The sequence below is a fragment of the Leuciscus leuciscus genome (genome assembly GCF_965113295.1).
Source record: "Leuciscus leuciscus genome assembly, chromosome: 3".
Classification (NCBI taxonomy): domain Eukaryota; kingdom Metazoa; phylum Chordata; class Actinopteri; order Cypriniformes; family Leuciscidae; genus Leuciscus; species Leuciscus leuciscus.
The window spans coordinates 21,090,278-21,115,428 of NC_138727.1; the positions used below are offsets into that span (position 1 = coordinate 21,090,278).

Sequence of the window (25,151 nt, forward strand, 5' to 3'; positions counted from 1 at the left end):
ATCTATTAAATGTAAAAGTAGGCTTTATAAATTGTATATAAAAAATCCTTCTAGCTTAAATAAAGATAAATATATTACCTATAAAAATAAATTAACACAGATCATAAGAAAGACTAAAAGAAATCATTACACAGAACTTTTAAAAGCTTCACAAGGGGACAGCAGGAGGTCATGGAATGTGTTAAATGAAGTTCTCAATAGGAGATATAAACAGACTGTTCTACCTGACCTGGTTGATCCTAAAGATGATCTGGCACTGAGTTTTAATAATCATTTTGCCTCAATGGGTGTAAATCTGTCAAAAAATATAAGTCAACCGAAGAGTGTCAACTTTAAGCATTTTCTCTCTGGAAACTACATTCATTCATTTTTCATGAGACGAACAGACAGTACTGAACTCCTCAAGATCATTCTTGACTTAAGGAGCTCAAACACTACTGGTGCAGATGGAATATCTAGTAAGATTATGAAGGCCATTGCGAACATCATTGTAGAGCCAATGGCTCATTGTATTAACCTTTCTTTATCTACTGGTAATGTACCTAAAATGACAAAAATCGCTAAGATAATTCCAATCTATAAATCGGGCGACCGAAATGATATGAACAATTACCGGCCAATATCAATTCTACCCACTTTCTCCAAAGTATTTGAGAAGGTAGTAAATAATAGATCAAGTGGCTATCTTGACAAATTTGATATTCTAGTTCCGTCTCAATACGGTTTTAGAAAAAAGAGTACAACCTGTATGGCAAAAGTATGTCAAACTTTGTTTGAACCACATCTTAATTATTGTAATGTGATATGGTGCAACACCTACATAAGTCATCTTAAAAAACTTATATCATTACAAAAGAAAGCCATTCAGGCTCTTTCCTGGTCAGAGATAAATTCTTCTTCATACCATCTATTTTATCGATTTGAGTTATTAAGAGTAGATGAGCTAAATAAATATCATAATGCTTGCCTTATCTTCCAAATTGTAAATAATCTGAACTCTAGATTAAATAGTCAAGTCAAGTCAAGTCAAGTTTATTTGTATAGCGCTTTTCACAATACAGATTGCATCAAAGCAGCTTCACAGTATTTAATTAAAATAATACAACAAAGTTTGTTTCAAGAGGAATTTATTGATTGATAAAATTAAATTAAATATCCCCAAAATATCCCCAACTGAGCAAGCCAAAGGCAACAGTGGCAAGGAACCGAAAAACTCCATCAAGTGACCTAATGGTGTCCTAAAACTCCATCAGGTGCCTTAATGGAGAAAAAAAAAACCTTGGGAGAACCCAGGCTCAGTCGGGGGCCAGTTCTCCTCTGGCATTGGATAGAGGCCGGATTGTAGTTTGAACTGTAGGATTATATGAATGCCTGGCTGAAGAGATGCGACTTTAATCTAGTTTTAAACTGGGAGAGCGAGTCTGAGCAACGAACAGTATCAGGAAGACTATTCCAGAGTTTTGGAGCCAAATGTGAAAATGCTCTCCCTCCTTTGGTGGTTCTGGATATCCTAGGTATGACCAAAAGCCTTGAATTTAGTGATCTCAAAGAGCGCGATGGATTATAGGGCGATAGAAGATCCGTTAAATAGACTGGAGCTAAGCCGTTTAGGGCTTTATAAGTCAGTAGCAATACCTTGTAATTAATACGGAACTTTATAGGTAACCAATGCAGTGATGATAAAATCGGTGTTATATGATCATATTTTCTTGATCTCGTAAGAACTCTAGCGGCGGCATTTTGGACTAACTGTAGCTTGTTTATTGAGGATGCAGGACAACCAGCTAATAAAGCATTACAGTAATCCAGTCTAGAGGTCATGAATGCATGAACTAACTTTTCTGCATCAGAAACTGATAGCATATTACGTAGCTTAGCAATGTTTCTAAGGTGGAAAAAGGCTGTTTTTGTAACATAAGAAATATGATTTTCAAAAGACAGGTTGCAATCGAGTATAACACCCAGGTCTTTTACTGTAGAGGATAAAGTAACAGGACATCCTATGATGTTAAAGTTGTATTGTGCGAGGTTTTGTGGGCGGTTTTTTGAACCGATAAGTATTACCTCTGTCTTGTCTGGATTTAATAAAAGAAAATTACGCGTCATCCAATCTTTTATATCTTTAACACACTCTGTCAATTTGGAAAATGTAGCGTTTTCATCCGGCCGTGATGAAATATATATTTGAGTGTCATCAGCATAACAATGGAAACTAATTCCATGTTTCCTTATAATATTTCCAAGTGGCATCATATATATTGAAAATAACAGAGGGCCTAATACAGATCCCTGCGGCACTCCATAGTTTACTGGAGTTATGATCGATTTTTCTCCATTTAAATAGACAAAATGGTAGCGGTCAGATAGGTATGATTTGAACCAGCTTAGTGCTTGTCCTTGAACACCAGTATAATTTTGTAGTCGATCTAAGAGTATTGTGTGATCTATAGTATCGAACGCAGCACTAAGATCAAGTAAAACTAGTATTGAGATACAGCCTTGGTCAGAAGCTAAAAGTAAATCATTTGTGATTTTAACGAGCGCAGTTTCAGTGCTATGATGCGGTCTGAATCCAGACTGAAACTTTTCATAGATATCATTTTGTTGCAAGAAAGAGCCCAGTTGAGCGGACACCACTTTTTCTAATATTTTAGACATAAATGGAAGATTTGAAATGGGTCTATAATTTGCTAGATTATTATGATCTAATTGTGGTTTCTTAATGAGAGGTTTTATAACTGCCAGTTTAAATGTTCTTGGAACATGACCTAAAGATAAAGACGAGTTAATAATATTGAGGAGAGGCTCTTCCACTACAGATAACACTTCTTTCAGTAGTTTAGTTGGTATAGGATCTAATAAACATGTTGTTGTTTTAGATGAAGTGATAAGTTTATTTAACTCTTTTTGTTCTATAGTTGTAAAGCACTGTAATTGTTCTTTCGGGGTGATAATTGAAGCTGAATTGTAAGGCGCGATTGAAGATTGAACGTTTATAATTGTGGTTCTGATGCTTTCTATTTTCTCAGTGAAGAAGTTCATGAAATCATTACTACTGAACTGTAACGGGATATTTTGTTCGGGTGACGTCTGTTTATTTGTTAGTCTAGCCACGGTGTTAAATAGAAACCTTGGATTGTTTTGGTTGTTTTCTATTAGTTTGCGGAGGTGCTCAGCCCTGGCAGCTTTTAGGGCCTTTTTATAACGTGACATACTGTCTTTCCACGCGATTCTAAAGACCTCTAAATTAGTTTGTTTCCATTTACGCTCTAAAATACGGGTTTCTCTCTTTAAAACATGCGTAGTATTGTTATACCATGGTGCTTTATTTTTCTCTCTGACCTTTTTTAATTTAATAGGTGCAACCACATCCAATGTTCTAGAGAGAATGGTGCTCATAGTGCTAGTTAGTTCTTCTAGTTCATCTGTTTGTTTGGGTTCAGGCAGCAGCTGAGACAGATTAGATAAGCAATTTGAGAAATTATCTATGGTGGATGGGAGGATTGTTCTGCCTGGTTGATAACGCGACGCCGCATGACATATTACAGCAGTACGTAATATGCAAGTTACCATGTAGTGATCAGTGACTTCATCACTTTGTGGAATGATATCTATATCGGTTGGATCGGTTCCGTGTGATATAATTAAATCGAGTGTATGATTAAGACGATGAGTTGGTCCGGTGACGTTTTGCTTGACCCCAAATGAATTTAATAAATCTGTAAACGCAGCTCCTAACGCATCATTTGGATTATCTACGTGTATGTTAAAATCTCCAACAATTAATGCTTTATCGACATTGACTAATAGGTCTGAGAGAAAATCTGCAAACTCTTTTAGGAAATCAGCGTAAGGCCCTGGCGGTCTATATACGGTAGCCAAGGCTAGAGATAATAGGGATGTTTTTCTAACATCTAAGAGCGTAACATTTAGTACAAGTACTTCAAATGAAATAAACTTATAACCCGTTTTCTGAGTAACATTTAGAATATCTTTATAAATGGTTGCAACACCTCCGCCACGGCCAATCAGACGGGGCTCATGCTTATAACAGTATCCAGGAGGAGTAGACTCATTAATACCGAAATAATCATTTGGTTTAAGCCAGGTTTCAGTAAGGCAAAGTACATCGGCAAAGACAAATAGTCTTATTCCTATCTACAGCCCCCAGCACACATACCAAACGAGAACTAAATCACTAATATATGGTAAATATCGCCGATATTTGCGCACTAGTATGAGTGTTGCATGTAGGGGGCCCCAGATTTGCTCATGTATGCATGCATTTGTATGTGTGCGTGTATGAAAAAAAGTGTCCTAAATGAAAACTGTGCAACCCCATGTCACAAAAAAGACTTGTATATATGTATTATAGGTAATTTTTCAACTTTAAAGTGTAAGTTTCTTTCATTCGTGATTTTTATGTTTTTTTCTAAATAAAAATCAGTAAATTTATTCTCATTTGTTTTATATTTGTCTATTTAAATTCTATTTACAAACTCACCACACACAGTAATGGTCAATAACTGTAATTTATTGAAAGCTAATTTTATTCTGAAAAAAGATGACACCTTGCACATGAAGATAACACATTCTTTTAGAATTTTACAGTGAAAAAAAATCTAAATATGTGAAAAACACCTATTCAAAAAAAGGTCAAAAAAGGCATTGGGTTACTGTAACCCACGCTGCAGCGAAGACGACACTATGGGGAACGCCTCCACGTATGGAAGCACGAATGTCTGAAGCACGTATGGAAATAGTCCAATCTCGATTGGTGTTGCTAATGACGTCACATGTGACGTCGGAGCGGAAGCTATAGGGATGCCGGCTCATAACAGCGTCAGCTTCTGATTGGTCAAAGCAAGTCGTTCTCAGGCACTCAGGAGGTGTGGCAAAGAGACGGAATGTCTCGTTCCCTTCTCACGCTGCGTTGAGGAGCGAAATACATGAGAACATGGCGTGGAAGGCAGATCCAGGCTATAATATCTTATAAAAGTGTATGGGGAGGCACAGCCAGCAGCATTGCAGACCTCTTGAAGGGAAACCCCTGATGGCAGGGGTTTAGAAGATGCCACTCTGCAAAGGAAAATCGTGCATCTCATGCGCTGAAGAAACGACTTACGACTTCCATCTATCAGACCATTCCACATTAGATGGCACCTTAGGCATGTAGCCCGGCCTAAGGTGGAGAATGGCCTTTACTCTTCCAGGAGCGAACTCAAGGCAAGAGGGAGCAACAGATAGTGCCTGCAAGTCCCCAACTCTTTTGAGGGATGTGATAGCTAGCAGGAAGGCCACTTTCTGACACCTCGTCAATGAGTTTGAAGGGTGCCAGGGATAACCCTTTGAGAACCACTACCAGGTCCCAAACAGGATGACAGGCCTCATCCTCTGAGCACAACGAAGGAAACAAATGATTAGTTGGTGCCTCCCCATAGGGCCCTCACTTAAAGGCGTGTGGAAGGCAGCTATGGCCGCCACATAGACCTTAAAGCAGCACTCAGTAGCTTCGGGACTTCTTCGCTGTATTCTCGCTTTTTGCTCGCAGGTTTCTCTCTAGAGCTCCCCCCACAGCTTCGGAAAAGATATTTGACAACACTGTCGTAAAAACTCGTTGGTGATTCTCAGACACCAGAGGCTATAGATCAACGACATCAAAGCAGATGGGACGTTCTTTAAAACGTCTTCTTCATTCGGGTTCGGACAGCGTGAGGGAGCGCAATAATGACAGCATTTTAGCAGATTTCTTTTGGCCGTAAAGCAATTGTTTACATCGCGAGACCTGATATCACGCGAGACTTCCTGACGCAGCGGCCGGCGGCCCGCCGGCTCAAAGTTGCAAGTGCGTATTTTCCCCTCACGGGCACCAGGGGGGTGCGAAACGACCACCATTCAACCCGAAATAAGTAATATAACCATTCCAATGACTCCGAAGCTGTTCAGTTAAGGTAAAAAAAGTTACTTAGTTCACCTTTAAGTGTGAATGGGGAGAGCCCATCAGAGATACGGGACCTTGGAGGAACTCCAGCACTGAAGCCACTGGGCAGTTAACTGGGTCCAGATGATGTTCTCTGCACCATAAAGTGAACACATTCCACTTTAAAGCGTAACGTTTCCATGTGGAAGGAACTCTAGAGTTTAAGATGGTCTCAACAACCTCAGTTGAGAGACCAGCACTTACGAGTTGGTCCCCCTCAGGGGCCAGACCGTTAGCTTCCACAGCTCCGGCCGAGGGTGAAGTATTTAGCCCTCGGCCTGAGATAGAAGGTCTCTCCTGATTGGAATCTGCCATGGTGGGCCTGCTAGAAGCGCTGTTATGTCTGAAAACCAAACTCGGGCCGGCCAGTACGGAACCTCTCTAGAACCCCTGGGAGCAGAGCGATCGGGGGAAATGCGTACAGGCGCCGCCTTGGCCACGCCTGTACCATGGCATCCAGCCCTAGAGGAGCTGGATGTGTGAGTGAAAACCAGAGCGGACAGTGTGTATTCTCCGAATTCCCTCCAGATCGACTCCACCACCGGTGCAGTCACCTTTCCCCGGGAACTTTAATTTATTACCATTATGACAGGTGTGTTTTACGACGGGCAGTGTGCAATTGGTTGGTTGATGGTTGGTGTACATGTGTGTGTATAGGTGACAGCCTGTGTATGTACTGTGTGTGTATTATATTACTTGTACAACAGCAGACACTGTATTGTATGTGTCTAGAGCCCTATTCGGACGGGACTAGTTTAACATGGAGAGATGGGATAAAGTAATAATTACCAGAGCTTCTCTGTGATTTTAGTCCCGTCTGAATGTGTCATCTCATTAATCATTACGGACAATGTCAGTAAAGATTACGGCGACTTTTACCCTCAGTAAAAAAGGTCTGGAAAAAATGCCTCAGGTAATACTAATCCCGTGCAAATAGACCGCTGTAAATTTGTACGTAAATATTTTGTCATTTCCTGTTTAAAAGTAGTTTTCTGCGGTTTATCAAGTATGGAGATGCTTGAAAAAGCATTCAGTTGCATTCTAGACGCTGGGACAAGTCTGTGGCAAAACTCAAGTGTTTTCCACATACAGTACCATTCAGATTATAAAGAAGATCTAAAGCACTTGTTAGAGGCACGAAACATCTTTTAGCGTTAGGTAAGTGCCTATTATCAACACAATCCAATCTGAAGTTAATTAATACATTGTTCGACCGGAACTTAACTGTTTTATATATATAAATATAGGTTATATGTGTTTGCGCACGTGATATCAGGAAGCAACGTAATACGCACATGAAGACAGGAGGGTGAGGGAGATGCGCAAATCGAGTTAGCCCTCCCACTTCTGCTAGTTTTACTGAGATATATTATCCCCTGTGAATTGGCCATTAATATAACAGACGTCCTGTGGTAAAATTACATTACTCCATCTACCCTTGTAAAGTTAATCCTGTCCGAATAGGGCTCAAGACAAATTTCCTTCGTGACAATAAAATCTATCCTATCGTATCCTATCATATATATATATATATCCCTATCATATATATAATTTGTCCCCATATATATCTGTATATATATATAGTCCTTCCATCACATGCCTCAAATTACAAAAATCAACATCAAAGTTCAACATCAACAGCAAACACAGATTCTACATTTTTCAGAATTCATAACAATTCTAAAGAAATACAATATTACATACTAAAGAGGTACATATTTGCAATGCATTAATGTGTTAACTTTTCCAGCCCTAAAAATAATATACAATATGTATTATAGTAATATGTTGCACTACTTTTTTCCCCAGGGAAAAATGGCATGCCCTCAAGTGCTGAGCATGAATACACGACATAACAGCCACAGACATCACACCACGAAATGTTTCTGTTAAAGACAGAGCAACCATACACGGAAGAAGAGAAAGTTCTTGAGCCAGCCAGTTACAGTCCAGAATGAACCACTAACATCATTCAAAAGTTTGTTGGGATTGAATCCAAGAATGTCATTTTAATTTGTGTATATTTTCAGAGACCAGGAAAAAACATAGACAATGATGCGCTAGAAAGCCAAAAAAAAAACAAAAAAATAAACATTTATTTATTTGACCTCTTACAGAATCAAGAAGACTAAGAATACAAATAGGGGATTCCTTGCATACAGTAAGTAGTCTAAGCAACAACAACGAAAACACAATACATAAACATTAAAGACCCAAACATCCTTTGTATAGTCCCATCACTGTCCCATTCAATGAAGTTTTACAGAATCAGCACATGCAATCAGAACCTTATACTGTATTTACCGGACACTCAGAAATAAAGATAAGACATGACACAACAACACAAGTAGAATTACACTTTTTGCCACTCATTTGACAAAAAGGAACAAAAAAAATATACACCAGTATATTTCAGTAGCCTATAGACCACTGGGACAAATAAAAGACAACCAAAAAATCAGTTAAAGACACCATGAAATTTATGTTTTGGTGCTTTTATTATTAGTATGTTAGCCTTAAGATTAACCATAAACTGGTTTGCTCCAAAACAATGACAACACTATCATTTACAAGATATATGAACAAAAAATGTACAGTTTCTCTCAGTCAGCAATACAGATCGACAATTTTAATGACATCATTCTGCACTTCAACTTGTCATCAGATTTTTTGTCCAATCAAATGGTCTCTAGAATCTGAAGCCTCCAGCCCCCTGCATTACACAAGACACTAAAGCTGCTTATGAAATCTGTCACATTTACTACGTATTATGTAGCCTACTAGTGAATGTGCACACACAGTGTGTTCCGGTCCAGAGACATGATAACTCAAAACAGGTCATATGCAAGAGTTGGTGCAGACCAAAAACTTATCTGACCCATTTGAATTCTACACAGAGTGCTGTATTTTATTAGGTTATGGAGGTAAATATAAGGATAAATGATTAGACAGCCATTACAAACAGCGCTAATGAGCAGATTAAAGGACAAGTTCGGTATTTTACACTTAAAGCCCTGTTTTCAGATCGTTTCTGATGAAATACAATGGTTAAGATTGAAATTTGGACAAATGCTGCTGGCCCGAGAATTTTCGGTTTCTGTGGTAGCACCCCCCCACCTCCACAATGGTTGCATAGGTGCACTGGAATAATCCTTCCTAAAACGCATTAAACTTTCGTTTACAAAGACGTGAAACTCACCGAGTGGTCAGGGGTGTTCACTGATATGCTCACACAAAAATTGCTGCAAAAGATGCTTTCCAACAGGTTTTATCGTAGTTTTTGTCCAACTCCATTGACTTGTATTAAACTACGATAACTACGATAAAACCTGTTGGAAAGCATCTTTTGCAGCGATTTTTGTGTCGGGCCAGCAGCATTTGTCCAAATTTCAATCTTAACCATTGTATTTCATCAGAAACGATCTGAAAAAAGGGCTTTAAGTGTAAAATACCGAACTTGTCCTTTACTGGTGTCACCCACCAGCCTGAATTGTAAGATTTTCAAACTGCACATCATAACTATTACTAAAGATTATCACCATTTTGCTGTAATATCAGTTTCATATTAAATACAACTTAATTTTTAATACAATTGTGGCTGTTACAAGCTGTCAAATGCAGATTTGCTGGTCTGTAATGCAAACGAAATGTGACTGGCTATTTTAAAAAAGGGACAAACTCTGCAATATGCCTCGCCCAGACTTCTTGTTTCAATCGGAAATACGCCAAAGCAATATTCTTTTAATTTGTCCCCATACTGTAACATTTTGTGTACGTTTAAAAAGAAAATACTATTTCAGTCTTTCTACTTAAAAATATCTTACTTGCTTACTTGCCATTTCTTTGAAATTATTTGTGAAAGTTACTAGTATTTTCTGAGTGAAAACTGTTTCAAAGTAAATCCTGCACGTCCTATTTTAAAGTGCATTGTTCATACCCAAATATGTAATACGGAAATTCAGAGGAGACTCAAGTCATTTGACCATATCACAGTCTTCCATGCTGTAGTGTGCTGAGATATAGTGTGATTAAAATGATCAAATGAGTAAATGGTTATTGAGCAACAGTAGTGTTGGATTCAGCATCAAGTAATGCAAAAGATTTCAGTTCAGAATGAGACTGTCTAAAACTGGCATTTTATGTAATTTTAGTTTACCATAAATGCTTATCAGTACATTCAGCAGTACACTTTAACCATGTTTCAAAGACAAAAGATATACTTACGTCCTACTTTAATTGTTCAAAAAAACATTCTAAATTTCTAACATTCTTAAATACGAATGCATTTAAGATAAATTTAAACTATAATACATTTTCATTTAATTGTGATTAATATGTCCAAAAACATAACATTCAGTTTGCATTTAAGTATATACTTTTAAAGTATATAATTTCTGTCTCAAGTACTCTTTTTAAAAGTATTCTAAAGTGTACTTTTTTTTCACAAGGGTATATATGAGCCTTGATCTCATGTGACACAATTTTTCAAATTTGTCAAAAGTATTTCTTTTGTACCAATAACTGAATCAGTAAATGTTACTGAAATGTGGTACAAAATATATGAAATGTTGGCATATTATCTATGCCCTTAATGTAAATGCGTTGACTTTCCTCACAAACAGGTCACTGCAATGATGGGGGAACCATTTAACTTCTCAGCCAGAGCTAGCTATCAATTATTTACAGTCACCTGTTTAAAATTTAAAGTGCCACACATTAACGTTCCCAGCACCTACACTTTCACCCTGACCATCCTCCAATGATCCGCCACCCCTCCCCATCCTAGAAACGGCCAATGATAATGAGTTGCTTTCACCAGTGAACTGGAGATGTTAAATCAAGCCAGGTCAGAGGAGATGGCAGGCGTCACGGTAAGGGCACAGGCCAGGCATGTCCGATTACGTTTCGGTCTTAATTGGTAGCACAAGCAAAAACAATACATTCAGCAACAATGTTGTAGCACATTGTGCTGGGATTTTGGGCGACAGAACTGGTGGAAAATATTTGCTGAAAATAAAAACAGAAACCCATTGGTGGACAGTACCAAAGTATTTTTTTCACTTCATTCCAGTGCATAATATCGTACTTTTTACTCCACTAAATTTAATAATAACATTTCGTTCCTAGTTATTTGAAACTGAAGAAATCGCCACCCGCTCTGCGACGTGATAGTGGTGTCCGATTCTTGAATGACCTGATTCTTTTCAGTTAACCTGTTAAATCGGTTCACAAATCGCTCTGAACATTGAGCTTGAGTGATGGCGTGAAAAGCAAGTTACTATTGCTGAATTTTATTCCCATCCAAAAAAATCCAAATGACTGTAATGCCCATGCATCTTCTCCGCCGCAGTAGCAATTTTAAATGATGTTAAACTAGTATGTTTGCATAGCGTTCTTCTTCAAATCTGAACACATTTTGATGTTTTTATATTGTACGTTTATATATGTCTAAACACATTTACACAAATTTAGTTTTTCCTCATTTCTACTATATGGTATATTTAATTATTTTCACTTGTTTGCACACTTGAATTATAGGTAATTATCAGTAGGGTAGTATCAGTGAATGACACGTAATAAACGATGTGTCTAGTAGTATACCCCCGCATTTTGCGCAGTAGGATGGAGTGTATAACATTTAAAAACAAATCAACTTTCATCAGTCAGTACTTTTTATTTTTTCACCGAAGTAAAACTGAAAAGGAGTACTTAATACTTTTACTGGTGTAATATTTTATTGGGGTATCTGTACTTTTACCCTTTTCATGTAGGGCCTACTTGATTTGTATCCACCACTGCAAACGTCTCCACAAATTACAATTTGTATTTGTAAGATTTGAAAATTGTGGTGGAGGGGAACATTTCCAGCTTTACATTTTACTTCATTTTGCGCTATCTTCCAAATCTACAGCTTCAAAAGTACCATGCCAGAAGTATTGTCAGTGATGCTAAACGCCATTGGTACTCTTGATCAATCACATTGGTTTGAATATAGTACATATTTCAGTGTCATAATTTACTCATCTTCATGTCATTCCAAACCTGCATGCATTCTTATTCATACTTCTGCAGAACACAAGAATATTGGTTTTGGTGATCATTGAAAAAACACTGAGGCCTTTCTCAAAATATCTTCTATTATTTTTCACAGAAGAAAGAATCATTCAGGTTTATAACGATTATAGCGACCCCGATTTTTGGGTGAACCATCACTTTAAATTTGAGTCCATTTCTGTTTTTTGTGATATTTTGTCGTTTACTGTGCATACTATATGTTTGGTTTTTAATGACATGTTTGTGAATAAATGATACAAAAATGGTCCAATTCATAAAACAAACAAAATTATTTAATTTCCTCAAGCAAAAAATATATATAATTTATGCAGCATTTAAGCTGTGGTACCTCTCATAATCACTAAGATGAAAAGCCCTGTTGTATTACTAAATCTCTCCTCACGCATTACCATAAAAAACTGCCATTTTTGCTTACATTACACACTATACAGAAGTGTTCATGTTTTCACAATGACAGAAAATGATCAGTTGCTTCATGTCCTAAACAGACATTACATGTGACATATTACTGTAAATAAAAGTAAAACCAATCAATTTCCAATATAGATCCTGGTTTATGTAAGCACACACAGCCTCTTGATTAACATCTTTAAAAAAAATTCCAACACAAAACCCATGCTCAAACTGTCTGACTAACCTGGAGCATTACTGGACCCAAAGCAAGCTCAGGAAATGTTATAAAAGATAAGATGACTCTGCTAGACTAATCCATTCTGGTAGCAGAGAGAGAGAGAGAGAGAGAGAGAGAGAGAGAGAGAGAGAGAGAGAGAGAGAGAGAGAGAGAGAGAGAGAGAGAGAGAGAGAGAGAGAGAGAGAGAGAGAGAGAGAGAGAGAGAGAGAGAGAGAGAGAAACAGCAGAGCAGTGACACAGGGTAATCCTCCGGGGTCTTGCATTAGCGTGCTAAATTAAAGGCGGTATTAGATTAAATTGGCTCTCCGATTTCAGGGGTGTAAGTAAAATTCTAATTTGCATTTTCCACTGCCGCTTAAGATATAATTAGTTCAGGGTGATTCCCAGGTGCAAAACACTGACAGCAACATCCAGCTGCTTACTGTGAGTTTATCATTTGTTAGCAGCAAAAGGTCCAATCAGCTGGTTCTACATATGTGTGTTTGTGGGTTATGTATCTGTTCGTATAGGCTTATTGGGAGCAAGTAAATTATAAATAAAAAAAGAGTGCATCTTAGTTTGAATGTGTCTGCAGACGCTTGTGTAAAGACACATGGTTCCCCTATACTGGTCATTACACATGTTGGCTCAATATAAACTAATGAAGGAACTGTGTGTGGGCAGAGGATGCAAATCGGTCTTACAGCAAACTCTGATCATACCTCACACATTGAATACAACAACAAAGAGTCTATAAAGACCTATCACGAACGGGGAAAAAACATAACCTTAGCATTCTAAATAAATGTGATCAGGTTTCTCCTATATTTAATTGATCAAAAATACAGTAAAAACAGTAATAATATGAAGTGTTATTACAATTTAAAATAACTGTTTTTTTTATTTGAATATATTTTGTAATTTATTCCTGTGATGGCAAAGCTAAATTTTCAAAAGTCATTACTTGTCTTCAGTGTCACATGGTTCTTCAGAACTCATTCAAATATGCTTATTGTCAATTTTGAAAACATAATTTCTTTATAAGAATGTAAAAGTCTTGACTATCATTTTTGATCAAATGATTAGCATTTTAAGGATTTACTTAAAATATGAACCTATATACAGTTATAATAGTTTTTTGTCTTTGTCTTCCACAGCTCCCCAATCTATATTTCTAATAATGGTCACTGAACATGATATCTACACCTTCGTACCCTTCTAGATCTAGATAGATTCATCTCTGTATCAGTCCATCTACAACTAAAGTAACATGTTCATTAAAACTTCCACCAGTGTGTGCTACAGAACTCAAAACTGTATTCTACAGGACAGAACAGTATTCTACGGAGCCCCTGAGGGGACCTGTGAAAAAAAAAAAAAATAGGACTTTCGCGTGCGCACGAGAAACTATCGCGTGCGCACGAGAAACTTTCGCGTGGGCACGAGAAACTTTCGCGTGGGCACGAGAAACTATCGCGTGCGCACGAGAAACTATCGCGTGCGCACGAGAAACTATCGCGTGGGCACGAGAAACTATCGCGTGCGCACGAGAAACTTTCGCGTGGGCACGAGAAACTTTCGGTTTGCGTTATAGCGTCATTAATACAAATGTGGAAATATGGATGATGTATATATCATTTATGTTGTTGTTTGACATGTTTTGAAGTGTATATTTTAGCAAAAATCTCAAGCAAGGTGCTATTAAAGACAAGACTTAAAGGCATATATTAGTCACAATTCAAATAATTGTATTAAATGTGAATATACTTTGAATAAACTTTGTATTTGTATGTGTATTGATAAAAAATAAACAACAGGCTAATAATCTTCTGCTACTGAGATGAAGGAAACATTTTTTTAAAGAAGTAAAGTTCACAAGATTGCTATTTATCTTGACCAAACTGTTCCGTCATCAGCTCTTCCTCAGTTCCGCACTGCAGAATAAAATAGTCATCCTCTGCTGCAGTAGTACGGATTCTTAACGCATTTATTGCAACTACATTTCATCTTTTTCTCATCAAACAACCAGACTAACGAATGGTTCGACACAACCCGTACCGAAGAGCCTAGACAGGTCTTTCTTCTGTATAGATATTTCGTTCGTCAGGGTAAATGACGACTGTTGGCCTACCATGGTCGCCCTCGTCCAGTAAGTTTTAAATAATAATAATAATAATAATAAATTAAGATATAAATCAATATAATTCGTTGTAAATTAAATTTAAACAATAGCTACAAAAAGGTAATAATTGACTGTATAGTCCTAACGTTCATGCATGAACTGCCATTCAGACTTACTGTCTAACAACCAGAGAACAGAGAACATCAGAGATATTAAAATACATACTCTTCTGAGTTTTATGATGTAGGCCTTTTTTTATTAAAATGTATCGGCCTATAATTTATATCTCAAGGATGCGAGCTTGTGCGTGGCGCACTCAGTCATGTTGAGAGGGAAACACGCATTATATTATTAGGCTAGTATATTCAGAAATAGTGTAAAAGACCTGTAAATAAAATACAACATTAACATTATAAACACTATTAATAACATATAGGCTATGCGTATTTTACTTCCCCATAGCCAAATCCTTAAATGAATGGAATCAGAAAACAACAAGAAATGAAAAATAAGTAACCACTTATAATAATAATAATAATAATAATAATAATAAATACATAGTAGTCTATAAAAATAGCCCATTGTGCCCTTTATTACAAACAACTTTTAGCCTATTTTAAACGCCAAGCCTAAACGAATTTATTTGAATCGAAACTGAAACTATACCGCAAAGTTGGGTTCGCGCATCTTTCGTTCGGTCCAAAGTTTAATACTGAACAGGAATTAATAATCATTTAATAATGAACCGGCTGTGATGTCAAGTTAATGCCAGAAGTGAACCGATCATGTTGTTAATATCGCGATTCGCCGGCGCCATCACTTGAATTTGTTCCTCAGTTGGGGAAATAACTTTATCGTTTCATACTCTGTCATTCGAAACAGTAAAATGTATATTTTTATTTGTATACATTCAAAATGACTACAAAATGTCATGCCTTTGAAAAAGAAAGAAAACAACATGATGCGGACGTGTAGAACTTTATCCAAGAGCTGCTGTAAAGCCTAGCCTATAAACAATCTGTTACAGTAATTTTCTATTATATGCAAAAGCTGCAACCAAATTGTTAAAAGCGCTATATAAATGAAGGCGACTTCACCTGACCTGACTAGAAATCGAAAAAAGAATGATGACAAAGAAAGCTGATGACTGTTCAATGAACATTCTGCAAAACATTTTTGTGTTCACAGAAGAAAGTCTGAAAAAGACAATGTTTTAAATTTATATATATATATATAAAATATAAATTTTAGATAAAGGTTTTTTTTTTTATTATTCAAACTTCAATTAGTGTAATTGAATCAGTGTGTCTTTCGTTCAGTATCGTTTTTTATTTGATTTAATATTTAAAGTAGAAAATTAGAAAAGAGTTCCTTTTTCGTTTTATAAACAATATTTCTAAAACGTTTTTCGTTCTGATGTAGAAAATTTAATAAACAGCTTGAATTGTTCGATTTCTAGTCAGGTCAGGTGAAGTCGCCTTCATTTATATAGCGCTTTTAACAATTTGGTTGCAGCTTTTGCATATAATAGAACATTACTGTAACAGATTGTTTAGGCTTTACAGCAGCTCTTGGATAAAGTTCTACACGTCCGCATCATGTTGTTTTCTTTCTTTTTCAAAGGCATGACATTTTGTAGTCATTTTGAATGTAGGCTACACAAATAAAAATATACATTTTACTGTTTCGAATGACAGAGTATGAAACGATAAAGTTATTTCCCCAACTGAGGAACAAATTCAAGTGATGGCGCCGGCGAATCGCGATATTAACAACATCGGTTCACTTCTGACATTAACTTGACATCACAGCCGGTTCATTATTAAATGATTATTAATTCCTGTTCAGTATTAAACTTTGGACCGAACGAAAGATGCGCGAACCCAACTTTGCGGTATAGTTTCAGTTTCGATTCAAATAAATTCGTTTAGGCTTGGCGTTTAAAATAGGCTAAAAGTTGTTTGTAATAAAGGGCACAATGGGCTATTTTTATAGACTACTATGCATTTATTATTATTATTATTATTATTATTATTATAAGTGGTTACTTATTTTTCATTTCTTGTTGTTTTCTGATTCCATTCATTTAAGGATTTGGCTATGGGGAAGTAAAATACGCATAGCCTATATGTTATTAATAGTGTTTATAATGTTAATGTTGTATTTTATTTACAGGTCTTTTACACTATTTCTGAATATACTAGCCTAATAATATAATGCGTGTTTCCCTCTCAACATGACTGAGTGCGCCACGCACAAGCTCGCATCCTTGAGATATAAATTATAGGCCGATACATTTTAATAAAAAAAGGCCTACATCATAAAACTCAGAAGAGTATGTATTTTAATATCTCTGATGTTCTCTGTTCTCTGGTTGTTAGACAGTAAGTCTGAATGGCAGTTCATGCATGAACGTTAGGACTATACAGTCAATTATTACCTTTTTGTAGCTATTGTTTAAATTTAATTTACAACGAATTATATTGATTTATATCTTAATTTATTATTATTATTATTATTTAAAACTTACTGGACGAGGGCGACCATGGTAGGCCAACAGTCGTCATTTACCCTGTATACAGTATATCTATACAGAAGAAAGACCTGTCTAGGCTCTTAGGTACGGGTTGTGTCGAACCATTCGTTAGTCTGGTTGTTTGATGAGAAAAAGATGAAATGTAGTTGCAATAAATGCGTTAAGAATCCGTACAACTGCAGCAGAGGATGACTATTTTATTCTGCAGTGCGGAACTGAGGAAGAGCTGATGAAGGAACAGTTTGGTCAAGATAAATAGCAATCTTGTGAACTTTACTTCTTTAAAAAAATGTTTCCTTCATCTCAGTAGCAGAAGATTATTAGCCTGTTGTTTATTTTTTATCAATACACATACAAATAGCCTACAAAGTTTATTCAAAGTATATTCACATTTAATACAATTATTTGAATTGTGACTAAAATATGCCTCTAAGTCTTGTCTTTAATAGCACCTTGCTTGAGATTTTATAGCACCTTGCTTGTCAAACAACAACATAAATGATATATACATCATCCATATTTCCACATTTGTATTAATGACGCTATAACGCAAACCGAAAGTTTCTCGTGCCCACGCGATAGTTTCTCGTGCCCACGCGAAAGTTTCTCGTGCCCACGCGATAGTTTCTCGTGCGCACGCGATAGTTTCTCGTGCGCACGCGATAGTTTCTCGTGCGCACGCGATAGTTTCTCGTGCCCACGCGAAAGTTTCTCGTGCGCACGCGATAGTTTCTCGTGCCCACGCGATAGTTTCTCGTGCGCACGCGAAAGTCCTATTTTTTTTTTTTTTTTCACAGGTCCCCTCAGGGGCTCCGTATTCCACAACCCATATCTCAACAAAAAAAAAAAATGCCATCATTTCTTAATTTAAGACATATTAATACACTTAAGGTGAAGTCTGTTACCTCTGTTCCATAAGAGGCACCAAATGGAAAAGCAAAAAAAAAAAAATCTGTTTTCAATCAGGTTTTCATACGAGAACACGTCTGCCACTGGTCAGCCAAACTGGCAGGATATTTAAAGACTGAATATTTTGAAAGAGCCACAGAGGAGCACTGCTTAAACTTTTAATAGGAAATCAAACTGTGAATGGTTTACATATTGTCCCTCCATATTAAGCTAAGTATTTTATAATTGAAAAATCTACACACTTCACCTTTCACACATGACAACTACATCAACAATGCCTAGTTTGTTATTAGCAACTTGGCCTGTACATTCATGGTAAAGTAATGAGAAGAAAGTAGAACAACATATACTACTTTATCCTAGCTGTTACAACACCAAACACATGTAACAAACTGTATTCACATGCAACCTTAACCTGCACACAAGTCAACACATTTGTGATCCTGGACCACAAAACCAGTCATATGGGTAACATTTTTTAAATTGAGATGTATACATCATCTGGAAGCTGGATCATGATCTTTACTTAATATCTTAATGATTTTTGGATATTCGATAATTTTGACCCATACAATGTATTGTTGGTTATTGCCACAAATATTCCTGTGCGACTTGTGACTGGTTTTGTGATCCAGGGTCACATTTAAGAAACCTTTATTAAAAAATCTTTCCATGCACTTAATTAGCAGGTGGAGAATTACTTTAGGAAGTACTTATACGTACTTAGGTGCTGTTTTTACATTCCTCTCAAATGCATTTCCTGTAACCACTTGTGATTGTATTTCATTGAATGGAAAGTTACTGAATGTTGACATCAGACATACAAGTCAATGTGCAATTTTTAATCCTTTGTTTTGGTGCATTGATTGCATATTAGGTGAGTAGGCAGTCATTCGATGTTGTCCGATTAGCATTAGGACACATTAGCGTTTACACTACAAATATATGTGCCTTTAGGCCTCGTTTACACTGCAGGTCTTGATGCCCAATTCTGATTTGTTGCCTATATCCGATTTTGTTGACAGTCCGTTTACACGTTCTTTCAATTGTGACCCATATTCGATTCATGTGTTTACACTTGCCATACTATCTGAAACATCGCGCATGCTTAAAGGGTTAAATTATCTGGCACAGATGGATATGATTGATGCTAGCTCTGCGATATATGCGAAGTTCGCCAAACATCACCATGATTATGAGGAGGAGGAGGACGAAAAGTGCCATCCTTGCAGCCTGTGCATATGCTTCAGTTATTGTGAGTGAGAGAGATCTCAGGATTGGTGGGGGCATATTGTGGCGGGCTTTAACAAGAAGCAGTGGGTCCGAAATTTTTGTATGAGCAAGCCAACCTTTGATAAGTTGTGTCAACGTTTGTCCACATTCCTCTCCTACGATGACATTAAACCACGGAGATAGCCTCAGAAAATCCGATCTGCCTGTTTACATGACAGTCGCATTGGCACATATCCGATTTATATCTGATTTATTTCCACATATGAATGAGGCCTGAAACCGATCTCGAAATATCCGAATGCATGCGTTTTTTTCCTGTTTACACTGTCATAGAACACATCCGATCTGTGTCAAATATGAGCAAAAAATCGGAATTGGGTCACATTTCACTGACAGTGTAAACGAGGCCATATGTGTCCCAATGTGTAATTGCGTAAGATCAGATAATGGTGCATTGCAACCTGTTTACACATGTGTTTTGCACTGTCCACATCACCTCAAGACGGATGTTCATGCCATGTGTAAACAGAGCCTTTGTTTGCTGAACTAAAACACTTTAAAGAAATATATCCTCTATTTGTCCACTCTCATGCAAACATACACACACCAATTCACCCAAATTTGTATTTTTAAGGTATTTGTTGGACTGTTATATTTGTATTTTACTTGGACCAAAATTATGGATAAATCACTGCCTGTAAGCCCTTGAAAATAGAACATTATATAACTCTCATGTCAGAAATAATAAAAAGTGGTTAATCCGTTTGATTGTTTTTGCTATTTTCTTTTCAGTGTGTAAGGACATCAGGAAGAGAATCTAGACTTTCCACATCCCAAGTGTGATAGAAGAACAGTAGCAGGAATTTTCCTATTGCTCTCATTGTGGGGGAGATCGACTAGCCTCGTCAGGAGACAGTTTCTATAATTGGTTAAAATGACCAAGAGCAGAGAAGGATGGCTCTCTGCTGAAAACCATTTCCCAGCTCAGCTTGGAGCAGAGCCAAGCCCTGGGTTGTTCGGATGCGTTCCAGCCCCAGCCTGACTGGCAGCAATTAGGGGTGTCTGAGCCAAGCTCAGCTTGCGCTCCGCACAAACACCCCTAATTACTGCCAATTAGGCTAGGCGGGTAGGCAGATTTGAGAAGCCGGGGGGATGTTCAGGCATGGGTGGGCATGGAAACAATTTTCAAGGGCTTAGAAACGTGACTAGAAGGAAAGGTTAATGCTTTTGAGTGCACGGAGGGAAGGAGGGAGGGGGAGTGTGGTGTCTGAGCCGTCATCTCACCTCTAGTGATGATCCAGGCTTCTTTTTTAGCTCCTCGCATTTCCGAAACTTGCAGATCTGGTGGCCCGTCTTACGGTTCCGACAACTGCTGCACACTCCACAGTTGATTAGCCTCCTGCAGGGCGCGCAGACCCCACACCTTTTCCTTTTCTTTTTTGCTGGGTTTCCGCTGGATGCAGAGGAATTATTCTGTGGGCAGTCTGCCAGATTGGCAATTTGAAACGCACTGTCTGTAACGGCTGCTGAGGCTGCGGGGGAGTGAAGGGCTGTCATGACGATGACCCCGGGAGGTAATGAGATGCCCCCTAAAGCCGGAATAGCGGAAAAAGTTCCAACACGTTCCGGGAGATTCATTATCTCTGCTTCAGCAGCACCGCATTTCAGCTTGTTCATGCATTCTCCTGCTAAAGGTCTGCAGTGTTCAGGGGATAAGCTAGAGAGGAAATTATTATTTGCCATTTGCAGCGTCTCTGGCGGCACGCCAGGTTTCCCCGGCCTTTGGGAGTCATTTCTATGCATGCTGGTCCTATTAGGGTTTATTGCTGCTGATTTCCTTCCCCAGAGCATGCTGTTATCACAGTTCCAAGGGGACACACCGATTCTGGCGCTGGGAAAAATTGGTGTCGTTATGCGGGCAATCTTAGCAGTCTGTGGAAATGCCCCATTAGTTTTGTAAAAGTTTGCAAACGACCTGTACCTTTCCATTTCGGCATTGTAATCCAACAGCTGGCTTAATCCACCGTCCTGAAGATTATCCTTTTGCAAGAGTGACACGTCTGTGCTTTGGCCACTTTCAATGCAAAGTGCGTTGTTAAGATTAGACATGACTGCTAAGTTTCAAGCGCTCACAATAAATATTTGGGGGAGGGTAGCAGTTGGTTTTTGTCAAGGTGAAGCTTGTTAGACACAAGACGTTACCATCCTGGTTTATCCTCTCCACTAAAACAAGAGAACAACAATTACGGATACAAGTGACAAACATTTACTGGTCATCATCTGGCACTTCCAAATCACTCAAATCTAGTGAAAGCTTTTTAATTCACACGTCAAAATTGTGAATTACTGATTGCTTTAGTCATAAAATTGGGATTCTAATCTTGTGACTTACCATTGTAGCTATGAAACTTTAATGTTGCATTACAACAGAAAACAGACATTTGCATATGTGAAAATCATATGATTAGTACAGTAAAATTACAGTAATTTTAGAATAGGACCACTACAAATAAGAGCATCATAATAGAGAAAAAAAACAACAACATTCATGCACATTTTACGTTAAAAAAAAAGTTTTTCAATAATATCTTAAATATAAGCAGCCTCAAACTATAGAAGTCTCGTATTTTCACAAAATCATATATGTAATCATGCATCAAGCAAGTTCTTATGCAAATATGTAGAAAAAGGAATCACATTGTCAGGATTCACCCAATGATACAAATATGCTTTGTTGGGCTCTCTCCAACCAAGTCTCAGACCTTGACAACTGTAGTGTGTAGGGGGATCCATTTCCGATCTCCCAGTCTGGCTGGGTTTTGTTGCCACAGATAAAAGCCCATTAGACACATCTTCCTCTTCTTGCATTACCTTTCTTTAGAATATCTCACTGACTGTCTATACTACACAGCAAGAAGACTACAGCAATTCAAAGCACTGTGAACATTTGAATCTAAATTTAATCGTACATTTCCACCTGAGAGACAATACTGGAAACCCATCTAAGACCCTGTCATTAATCATTTGAGACCTCACATGAAGCAAGTAATGTTTATTTATTAAGTTTGTTAAAGAGGCTCATGCTCTTTTATAACTTCCTTATTAAAGGCAAAAATAACAAAACTGAGTAACAAATATGACTTTACACTTGCAAGCGTAATAAGTTGTATCTGTTCTGAGAAACAATCCACACTGTATTGATGATGCAAATTATTTGTTTACTATTGTTATCATCGCTTGTTTTAAGTAAAAGTTGCTTTTAAAACGTCGATGTTCAAGCTGTAAACAAAGTTCAGAGAATACGAAATATCCGATACTCAGAGGAGACAGAAAGAGGTCGAGAGTAGACAACTGTGCCTTCGATTACAGCCCGAGACACATATCAAATTGCATAATAGGATTTAATCACTCTGGTGCCTACAAAACCACCCGAAATAAATAATAAAAAAGTGGACATTCAGAAAGCATGCGCCACTATCGCTAAGCCAGAAAAAAAAAAATGAAAGAGCATCACCTACCAGACAATCCAGACACTAGAGCAGCACATTACTGCGATGAATACACAATAAACACGCGCCGAGTGATCATTACACAAACACCATCTTTACGCACAAAACGCCATTGTTCATGCGAAGAAAAGTAGAAGGAAAGGTATATGTTTGTGATGGCGTCCGGGTTGAGGCTGTTGTCCGTGGAGCGATGACTGGAGGTGAGGTGTCTCCTGTCGCTGTGTGTGGCTGATTGGTGCTGAGGTGAGGAGGATGGGGATGTGGACACCAACTGATCATTGGCTGGAAATTACTATAGAAACACCAGGAGCTCTGGGGAGGGGGATGCTCATCAATCGCCACTGGGAAACAGCGTGCTTTCTCTCGCTATCTGTTTGGTAACTCTTTACATTACAATGTCAGATATTACATGTAATGAATTACAATATTAAGTGCATTTAAAAGCAGTTACACAAAATATTTTCATATAAGCTTTAGACACGCTGGTTCATAACACTGTCAAAAAGGCAGTCAGCTCACTAGGTTGTGTGACACCACAATTAGCCAAAGTACACTGGTTAAAATGAAATGTCTGGTACACTAAGGAGCTTCATGTGACAAAAACATAAACAAACTGGTTTTATTCAAGTCAAAATTATAATAACATTTTCTTGACTTCAATTAAATCAGCTACATTTATTTACACTAACAAAAGTCATTTTAAATGTAAGGTTAGAAACAGTACCATACAAGGGAACATTCACTCAATGAAAAGGAAAAATCCACAGTCATGTATTTTAAAACCTGTGGAATAGCCTACAAAAGAAGCTATTATGAAGAAAATCAGGGTCCTAAAATATTTTATGAATATATTTTATGTTCCACCGAATAAATAATGCAGGTTTGGAAACAACATGGGTAGGCTAAACTATCCCTTTAAGGTAACAAATGCACAATGCACAAAATCGCTAATTTTGTACTTTACATGCTAGGTTCTTTTGTACTTCTTAGTAATTTCTAGAGTAGGGCCTAATTAGACAGTGTAAAGTCTTTTCTATTCAGTTACTTGATGAGGTGTTAAAGTGTCTTCTATCTGAAGACATCTATGATAACATGTAGACAACTGAAATAAAATTGGGGGCTTACGGTGAGACACTGTAGGCAAAAACAGTGTTTTTTCATGCATTTATCAATTTTGAGATTTCTGGCTTTTTGGCTTTTCATAGAGTATTTTAGACTACACTATGACAGAAAACATCCAAAATACACTTTTAACTATCTTTTAGAGCACTTTATCTATTTGCGTCTGTAGATTTCAATTACAGTATCTTTAAAAGCCGTTTTCTCAAAATGAGTTTTTCCTCTTGAGCCAGAAATATCCACTTCAGTAACACTTACATACACCAAACTTTACAGTTTTATTCTTATCGATATTCTGAAGGTTTTTACACAACATTTTATTCCCTAAAAATGGCGAATTTTTTTATTTTATTTTTGGCTGTTTGACAATATTTTCTGAATTGTGTAGTGTTAAAAAGAGATATCCAAAATCCCCTCTGTAAAAACCTTTGACTCTAATATGCACTAATATGTGTTAATATTCACTCCAAAAAAATGAAACAAGAATTTTAAATCTGACTTCATCCAATGTTCAGATTAGATAACGCTTAATTTGCATATTTAAACATAACATTTCAGAAAACTTGTAATACAACAAATGTTTGCAATTATTATTGCAATCAATCAACTGGTGAAGTATAGTGATATTTATTTGTGTTTTTTTTTTTTTTTTTTTTTTACCCTATTCACCTGGGGTGTCTCACCTTAATTGAAACAGGAAAAAATGTGAAATGTGCACTGTGATTTTTTTGAATTTGTCAAATATAATTGTATTGTCATTGATTAATGTGTGTTTAAAACAAAAAGACTGGAGTGGACTTAATTCAGCATTTGCTGTGGATTTGTACATCTTTATTTTGCAGTGTTAACCAAAACAAATGCTAATTTAATATTTGTGCTAGTTTAATATGCATTTTGTGCATACATTGTATATACTGTAACTGCACTCACATTACTGAATGTGTATTAACATGCCTGTACTAAAAGCTCAACAAGAAAGAATGCAATTCATTACAATTATTAATTTAAAAGGAAAACAATTTAAAAGCTCTTGGTGAATTCCTGGTGACAAACTACAC

The 25,151-nt window shown here is 37.1% G+C and overlaps 2 protein-coding genes across 2 annotated transcripts in view; one reads left to right on the forward strand and one right to left on the reverse strand.

The window, feature by feature from the left end:
• The window catches only part of cxxc4 (CXXC finger 4), a 48,528-nt gene extending 25,349 nt beyond the window's left edge, over positions 1-23,179 (reverse strand). The window contains exons 1-2 of the mRNA XM_082165692.1: positions 22,984-23,179; positions 20,750-21,688 (exon numbers count right to left, since the gene is read on the reverse strand). Of these exons, the coding sequence (XP_082021818.1) occupies positions 20,750-21,574 (825 nt within the window). The 5' untranslated portion in view covers positions 21,575-21,688; positions 22,984-23,179. The remainder of the gene's footprint in view (positions 1-20,749; positions 21,689-22,983) is intronic.
• The window catches only part of LOC309495809 (uncharacterized protein), a 207,494-nt gene that overhangs the window by 81,850 nt on the left and 100,493 nt on the right, over positions 1-25,151 (forward strand). The window lies entirely within an intron of this gene.